Here is a 9,362-nt window from a genome sequence, read left to right as displayed (position 1 = left end):
CTCACACACACACTATATTTTTGTTACATATATTTAAAAAAATCTGATATATTTGTGTTATATCAATAAATACAATACATATGAAAAGTACCTCTAAGAAAATAGAGCAAGAGCAAAAAGTACTATTTATCTTTGGCAACATTCGGTTATGAAAAATAAAAAAAATTTGTTTTAAAAGTATGCATTTTTTTTAGACAGATCAAGTGAAGCAAACAAAAAACAACACAAATTAAAATGTGTAACATGAAAAAACACATTTTATTGCACTTAAGTTATAAGAAAATAAAATTTCTAAGTGAATCAAACCATAGACACAATCCCTTTAAACAATGTTTTCCTCCATCACATCAGGTTGTTACAGAACTGTAAAATGAACGAAATGGAATCTGATTATTTTAAAACCAGACTATAAATAATAAAACAAAAATATAGGATGAGGAGGAAAAAAAAAATTCTTAGAAACAAATCCAAAATATCGCATAGGATACAGTGTTAAACCACTTTTCACAGTTCAGCTTGAGTTGTGACTCTTGGAACATGAGGCAAATTATTTGACAATTGTATGGTCTTATCTGCACGTGAAGCTTGCACCACAAAAAAAAAAAAAAAAAAATTCTCCATTTGCCTTCTCTGCTTCACTCGTCCACATGCCCTATTTGACTGTAACAGCTGACTACCCCTCGAATACTGTCATTTGTTGAGCCTAACAAGTAATATTTTTCTTGTTTTGTTTTTAAAACGTTTTTGTCAGTTGTAATGCATTTTTGTTACATTCACCACAGCCTCAAAACAAAAAGTTCCCAACAGAACAGGCTACAATAGCTTTGTTCCAAGGAATGTGTTTACATTTTGCTCAAAAACAAGAAAATAAGCTTTGCACACACTCATATGTCATTTTTCTTTTGCAAGCAAACTTCACTCTTAATTGTCTGAAACTGTCCCACTTACGGCCTCTTAGAGGCACCATGGATACATATTTCAGTGGCAAAAAGTCTTTTTTCTGTATCCAAACTAGAAGAAATTTGGAATTCAGTCTGGGACTAAAACGTCACAGCAGTAAAATAATAATTAAAAAAAAAATTTGCTTTTTTTCTCCTTTCATTTAGCAGCATAAATATGTTTGGCCACTGGGAATACAGTACAGCTGTGGGACAACAATCCCATTTATAAAGACCTACTTTGCTAGCACCAGCATCAAGATTTATATCCGTCTGAGAACATAAAGACAAGCTTGCCACCCCAGAGCAACGTATGCATTGAATAGTGTAGATGGAAGCAACAGTAAAGAGAGAAACAGAGGCTAATACTGTGATTGACTTGACATTGGCAATAGTCGGCAAAAAAAAAAAAAGTGACAGAACTATACAAAAACAATTCACAGTAATTTTTTCAGCATTTCCAAAAAAGAGAAAATGACTTTGTTGCAACTGCTCTCTTGCAAATTCAACCAGCGATTTGTGAAGCTGCGAGTTAAGGTCTAGCTTTAAGGACAGTCCACCGAATCTCATGTAGACTACTGGTGCTGCCTTGTGAACAATTTGAAGACGTTATTCAGAAATAATTGCACCTGGTTCCGTTTTGAGAGTCCTCCTTTTCACAAAAGAAAAAGGTAGTCCACATCAAAACGTCAAGTCTTTCTGTGACAAGATGTCTTCTCATCTGCGTATGTAGGTCTGCTTCATGTTGCCCAAAGCTGAGATCCTGTTAACAGAGGCCAATGGATATTTTTGGAGGGAAGGACTAGGTAAGAAGTGGGAGGCCAAAAATAAAAAGAGGGTGTTACATAGTCTATAAATTTGGACAAATTAATTTCCCCAGCCTTCACTTCATGTCCACATCAAAGTCCAGCACCAGCAGCTTTGTCTCCTCTGTCCCATTTCTACTTCCAACAGCGCAAACAAGCTTTGTGTTGGAAGCTCGAATTCGCCACACAACGCCTCCACTTCCACCACTTTCCAACGTGACAAGGTTCCGAATAAATTCACCCGTTTTCAAGTCCCACAGTTTTACAGTCCCATCATCTGAGCTGGTTATTACAAAGTTCTTGTTAAACTGTAAACAGGTCACAGCACTTTGATGTTTGTTGGGACCTAGGAAGAAAATGTGCAACAGGATATTATTTTTCATGCACAAGCACACATAAAAGAGTTTATTGACCAATGTCTGAATAACACAAGTATACAATTCCTGAAATATTTGAAAGCCAGCATAAAAGAAGCATGCAGACCTCGAACATTTAGAAATAACTAAATCAGCTCTGTAAACAGAAGCCCTTAAGCAGAACCTAACTGGGCAAATACATTCTGTAGGACAGAGTTTAAGGAATCTCACCTGACTGTAAGTAATGCAGACAAACAGGCCACAAAAACATAGGCTAATGGATTATGATGATTTCAGTGAGCCCAGAACAGTTATGATAAAAGTCGGAATTTTACAGACATTTTTAATAACGTCCTAAGCAAAAAAATATTTTAGATTTCCAACTTCTACATAGTGTGTTTTGGTATGTGGCCATCACTAAAGTAGAACTATATGCAACACTCTTTTTTTCCATTTTGTATAGTGCAAGGCAGGTTTATAACCCGTCATATTTTTTATTTTGCCATCTGTGTCCTATTACAGAGATTTCACTTCCTGTTCCATAGCCAAACAGGACGTTAGAGGAAAGCCCTGCAAATTAAGGGAATTCCTTGGGGACCCCCCAGTTCACCAGAACTAGTATCCCTATCAGAAGATTTCCCCTCTATTATTATTCTGGGTACAACCCAAAACTTGAGATTTTCTTTTACTTTCACTTTCAATGATAACGGTAAACAGGACAAATAGAGAGAGAGAGAATCTCCCTAATGGGGGCACAAACAGCAATAAAAGCCTGACAGGGATTCTAATCCTCCTTCACGCTAACCAAAACTATGAAAAAAAACCAACAACTTGCCTTTAGTTATACTTTAACATAGTTAAGAAACCGGTTTTTAGAGCAACACCTGTGCGACCATCCTTAGTGGCATTTGCCACTTTGACACCATAGCCATAATAAACGCCATTCGTGATATCAAAATATCACGAATGGCGTTTATTAAAGGACAGGTGTATCTTTCATAAATTTTTACACCCATATTCAGGGTATAACATGCTATGAATGCACCGACCCCTACTCCCCAGCTTCTCCTCTCCCACCACTAGCTGTCCAATGTTTACAAAACGTGGCCATGCGGGGCTCCACCCGCCCGACTGCTTCACTCATTCACAGTCCTCTGTGAATGAGAAACTACAAGTCCTGACAGCCTTAGTGGCTGTCGGCTTGAAGATCTCAATGAACTACCAGGGTGCTGTGGGGCACTGTGATGGTTCATTCTTTCTGCCAGTATATCAGCTTACTTGTACATCCCGTACGGGCAAGCAGATATACTGACAGACCTGCAGGGCACCAGCGATCTGCTGATTGCTGGTGAAATGGTATCCAGGCTCATGCAATCAAAAATAATGCATATGGAAAAAAATGTGCATTTATTAATTTTGGTAAAAAGGTGAACTTATTCTTTAAACAGCGTGCTTGTAGATTTTATAAGACCAACAGCAGCAACTTTGGTGCTTGTGTTTCCTTTGCTCAGGAAACATAAGCACAATTAAATGAATCTTGGTTCAAACAAATGAATTGCTGTTCAAATGGACTAGCTTGGTAAACACTACATTACACTACATGCAATGTGGCTAAATGTATGCATATGTGTGCAAAAACTGCCAGGAGGCAACCAGATACTAAACACCTTATGCAAAGAAAATTAATAACATGTTTGTGCAAACATTTCCAGACTGGTCCTAAAATGTCATAGAAATATCGGTTTGCGATCTCAATAAAATAGAATGCCATGTAATTACATAGGGACGGATGAATTTTGCAATGCCATAATACAATTGTAATGATATATTTGGTTAGCAGACCATGAAGAATGCTCAGGAAATGTCATATCAACAGTAAGTCCTAGCCTGTATCCAGAGGGTTAGTTGCACCTTACAAGACTGGCTGATTTAATTGGACTGCAAGGCAGCATAAGCTGTCTAGTCAAATAAATCACGTAAGAATAGTGGGCTTTCTCCTTCCAAAGAATAGGAGCACAGAGGAAGATGAGACAATGGACCTTTTATTTTCTCTGTGATTTTCTCCCTAACCAAAATTAACTAGTTTTACCACACGTAAACCGTTTACACAAAGCAAATCAAAACTACATAAAAGTAATTTCTGTAACACACATTCATCATTGTGTTTTCTAAAAGTGGACTGCATGACAGATTTGTTTTGTGTACTACCTAAGTAAAAGAGAAGTGGAGGTGATGACTATAGCAACCCAACAACAAAAAGGAGCATCCTACAGCAGTGTTACAGTTCCAGTGGAGCGATGCTTATAGCAACATTTAAGTTTCATCTTGCACTCCTCAAAAAACTACAAGATAGAGGTTTGTACAGCCTCACATACACCAAAAAGATGCAAATTTGCATTAAAAAGTGAAACCAAGAAAGAAAGCTTGAATATGAATGCTTTCTGTAGGTATTAAGAGACCTATCTGTAGAAGGGTTGATAAACTATACCCAGGTGTATTCCTTTTCCAGGACTATATGGATCAGGATGAGTGGCTAAAGTGATACTAAAGCTAAAAAGTTTTTTTTTTCATCTTAAATGCATTTGTTGTATTAAGGTAAGAAACATTTTCTATTTCTCTGTATCTACCCCTTCCCTGTGTGAAGCGAAAAAGAGGGGAGAAAAGATCCAGCACTGCACATGGTTGAATCTACACCCTGTTCCAAATTATTATGCAAATTCTATTTAGGTGTCACAAAGATGAAATATTTTGTTTTTCAGTTTAACTCATGGATGGCATTGTGTCTCAGGGCTCTTTTGATCACTGAATACAATCTTGGACACCTGTGATAATTAGATTGGCCGGTGAGCCCAATTTAAGGAAAACTACTAAAGGAGGGTGTTCGACATTATTAAGTACAGCACCATTTTCAAGCAATATGGGGAAGAAAAAGGATCTCTCTGCTGCCGAAAAGAGTGAAATAGTTCAATGCCTTGGATGAGGTATGAAAACGTTAGATATTTCACGAAAACGTAAGCGTGATCATAGCACTATTAAGAGATTTGTGGCTGATTCAGAGCACAGACGGGTTCGTGCAGATAAAGGCACATTGAGGAAGATTTCTGCCAGATCCATGCATCGGATCAAGAGAGCAGCTGCTAAAACACTATTACATAGCAGCAAACAGATATTTGAAGCTGCTGGTGCCTCTGGAGTCCAACGGACATCAAGGTGTAGAGTCATGTTTTGGGCCGGAATCATGGGAACAGAGCTGGTCGGCCCCTTTAGAATCCCCGAAGGTGTAAAGATGACCTCTGCAAGTATGTGGAGTTTATGACTGACCACTTTTCTTCCCTGGTACAGAAGGAAGAACTATGCTTTCCGTAATAAAATCATCTTCATGCATGACAATGCACCATCTCATGCTGCAAAGAATACCTCTGCATCAATGGCTGCTATGGGGATAAAAGGAGGGAAAGTCATGATGTGGCCTCCATCCTCCCCTGACCTCAATCCTATTGAGAACCTTTGGAGCATCCTCAAGCAAAACATCTAAGAGGGTGGGAGGCAGTTTACATCCAAACAGCAGCTCTGGGAGGCTATTCTGACATCTTACAAACAAATTCAAGCAGAAACTGTCCAAAAACTCACAAGTTCAATGGATGCAAGACTTGTGAAGCTGCTATCAAATAAGGGGTCCTATGTTAAAATGTAACGTAACCTGTTAAAATGTTTAAAAAGTTAAAACATTGTTAAAAGTTTGATTGAAATAGCTTTTGATTTCAGTAAATACGCTGCAAACACAACAAATGACAATTTTCAGTTCTTTACAACCTATAAAGTATTTTGAAACTTACTGTGCGTAATAATTTGGAACAGTGCATTGTAAGTTTATGTTTAAACAAAAATCCTGTTATCATTAGGAGGTTTGTTCAATAAAATTTGAAATGTACTCTTAATAGTTGAGAACATGACAATTATGCTGACTGTTATTTACATCAATTATTTAGGTAAATGAGAAAAATATAATTTGCATAATAATTTGGAACACGGTGTATTCTCCCATCTCCCCCTTCACACAGCACTTGAGCAGCAGGAGACAATTGGCTCCTGCTGCTGTCAATCAAATGCAGTAAGCAGTAAGTGAGGGGCGGGGCTGTCCCATTGTGCAAATCTATGGACACACAGCTTGGGAGCGAGCAGACACTGTGTGCCTCTATAGCAAATTGCTTGCTATGGGGACACATGAAGAACAGGAGTTGTCGAAATTGTCTGCAGGGGACACGAGAAGAGGATGATAGGGGCCACTCTGTACAATACTACTGCACAGAGCAGGTGAGTATAACAAGTTTAATTTAATAAAAAAAATGTTTTTGTGTTTAGCAAAAAAGGGCAAACTAGATTATGTAAAGGTGAGAAAATAACTTAATACCCTATTCATTTCAATAGAAAGGCCATCTACCAGTGACACACATGATAAATCATAGGAATAAATAGATTGTTGAAGAGCATGGCTGTAGGAGAGCACTTCAGATACGTTGTGCACAGCAAAGATCTTGGAAGAGCAGGGGTAAGCAAGTAGAAGATTTTGGTGTTTGAAGGGAAGCAAGAATGGTAGCTTTTAAAAAATAAACATACTAAAATAACAATTATGCTTTAAGCTTTGTGGAATATCCTGAGTATACCAATCTAGTGAAGAGAATTTAGATGACATACCTTGCAATGTTTGTAAACACTGTCCTGTTTTAATGTCCCATATTTTAACAGTAGAATCTGCATTTCCCGAGACAAGAATGTTATCCTTAAGTTCCATTCCACTGGTTAATGACTGGTGCCCAGTTAACGTGTGAATACAATTTCCAGTCTCCACATCCCAGACTCTTATTGAGGTATCCAAAGATCCACTGACTACATGGATGCCATCAAACTGCAATTTGAAAAAAAGTAGATACATATTTAAGTTTCATGTTTAGCAGAGAAAATGTAAATTCTGAAAATTTCATGACATAAAACTTCTTGTTGTGTGTGAGGCCTCTGTATATCAGAAGGTCCTTACATGACCCATGGTTATGGGTTTGTTTGTTTTTTTAAGTTTGTTCTTCCCCCTCTTTACTGTAGCCCAAATATGCCCATTATATTTGTGCGATCTTTGTTTTTCCAGTTTGTGTGACTGAGCGCCGCTGTTTTCTCCTTATGGAAAAGGGCTCCTGGTCACATTCTTCTGCCTAGCAGTATATAACAGAGCAGTAACATGTTTCTTTTGTGCGTAGGTGTGATCTTCACATTGCAGGAATGACCCGCTAGCATGTCTCAGCATGGTATTACAGGAAATGTAGTCCTCATCTACCCATAGCAGGGCATGACTGATGTGATGTATGCCACCTGATCTGAACCCCCCCCATTGTCACTTGGGCAATGCAAACAATAAAGGTGGCAATGATGATGTCACACAAAAGTTGATAAATCAAAAAATTAAGGCACTATTGTTTAAAACTTACAGACGTGTTTATTGTCCTTGGGCAAAGAGTGCTAAGGTTAAAAAGTAATTAAGATCCCAGCACTCAACAGTATAAAATATAATTCAAAATGCAGACTAGAAATAGATATCGCACAATTTCTAACAGAAGAAGTCTCATCTTCCTTCATGCATTTAGCCTAAAATTACCATCAAACACAAAACTTCCAGGTTCTAATTTCCAGTAAAAGAATTTATAAATAGTGTAAATAACCTCCAGTCTAAATATAACTTTTCCTGTAGTTTCCAAATGCATAGCTGTTCCAGTCTTTGAATACGACCTCTCGGTTTCTAAAGCTGGGAACGCAACTTAGCTGCCTTCTGAAATCAGTCGGTCTCTTCTAACAGATATCTATGTGGCTCCTCAACTTTTGAACTCTTCCACATGGACATGACTGTTACAGGAAAAAGAACCCCATAACAGCTTGCGGTTGTATTTTTATTCTGCATTGTGTTTTGTTCAGCTAAAATGTATATGTGTAGTGGGGTGAATTTGTCCTGTGGCCATGAGTTGGAATTTGTATAATACAAGGAAAACTGGCAATGCCAAACATTTTTTTACTCTGCACTTGTCTTTTTAACATAGAACATGTTAACAGCACTTCAAATGGATTGCTGGTCATGAATATTTGATGAAATCTTAAACATTCATTTCTTTGCTTGCAGAGGTATAAAACAAAATATCATGACACCAAAAAGGACATTGGCCTGACTTGCTAGAAAATTAAACCAGGTTAGAAAAAATAATTTTACAACATTCAGATAGTAATATGCAGCTAATTGGTGACCTAAAATGGCATAGCCAATCACAGCAAGAAATATGATGTGTCTCATAACCAGAGGGCATTTCTAGAGACAGGATAAAAAGAGCACAGAGCCTGACGGTAAGGGCACATTATAATGAGCTCTGAGCAAAGTAAATACAAATCGGGGTGGCATTTGACCTACATGCATTTATAACCGAAGCATGCATAGCTCAATAAAATGATGCTTTGCAAGGCACTGTAAGTTTAACAAAAAGCTAGAAGGACAATGCAGATGAAAGAAAGAAAATAAGCTGTTCTCATGTAAATATGTTATCATACCTGTAAAGAATAGACTCTGTTTGTGTGGCCTTGCAGCGTGTGTAAACAGGTTTCGGTCTCTGGATCCCAGACTTTCACCATGAAATCATAAGCCCCGCTAACTACCCTCCGTCCATCGTACTGAACACAGCGAACAGCTGCTACATGCCCCATCAGAACATGTAAGCACTGGCCTGTTTCAATATCCCAGACTCGAAGGGTGGCATCTCGTGACCCGCTCACTACCCTGTAAAAGAGAGGACATAATGCAACATACAATTGGAGTAAATATGAACAGTTCCTGCTGCCTTCTTTAGAAAACACAAGAGGAGAGGTATTTTCTCACATGTTACTACTGACCTGGCTTTCGACTTTATGCCAGAGCAAACAACAGATTGTTAAAACAAATGAAACTGACAGACAAAACAGATGTCGACACAACAAAAATTTCCACAAGGGGGTTCTGTGATACATCCATTTTGTTGCCAGGATATACAAGAGACTGTACCCTAGAAAAACCAGTGGTAGCTCTCTATATAAGTGCCTTTATCACACTAATATGTAAATATAAAGTAGACCTAAAGGTTAGAGAGTTAGGCATCAGTGCAAATACCACATGATGCAAATAGCATTTTTAGCAGAGATCAGCAGTGGCACCCACTTATTCCTCTCAGCACATTTTAACCTACAATTACATATGTGGA

General features: G+C 38.0%; 1 protein-coding gene across 3 annotated transcripts in view; it reads right to left on the bottom strand.

Moving 5' to 3' along the window:
• Positions 1 to 239: 239 nt before the first annotated feature.
• FBXW7 (F-box and WD repeat domain containing 7) overlaps positions 240 to 9,362 on the bottom strand; it is a 280,449-nt gene continuing 271,326 nt past the window's right edge. For all 3 annotated transcript variants that reach the window (XM_089670455.1, XM_089670454.1, XM_089670456.1), the window contains 3 exons: positions 8,680 to 8,905; positions 6,796 to 7,006; positions 240 to 2,090 (listed from right to left, as the gene is read on the bottom strand). In XM_089670455.1, the coding sequence (XP_089526581.1) occupies positions 1,822 to 2,090; positions 6,796 to 7,006; positions 8,680 to 8,905 (706 nt within the window). In that variant the 3' untranslated portion in view covers positions 240 to 1,821. The remainder of the gene's footprint in view (positions 2,091 to 6,795; positions 7,007 to 8,679; positions 8,906 to 9,362) is intronic.

This window comes from Staurois parvus, unplaced genomic scaffold, assembly GCF_062004578.1.
Source record: "Staurois parvus isolate SC_StPar_1 unplaced genomic scaffold, SC_StPar_1.0 ptg000090l, whole genome shotgun sequence".
Taxonomy (NCBI): domain Eukaryota; kingdom Metazoa; phylum Chordata; class Amphibia; order Anura; family Ranidae; genus Staurois; species Staurois parvus.
Note: the sequence above shows the minus strand (reverse complement) of the source record. Positions and strands in the feature narration are given on the sequence as shown.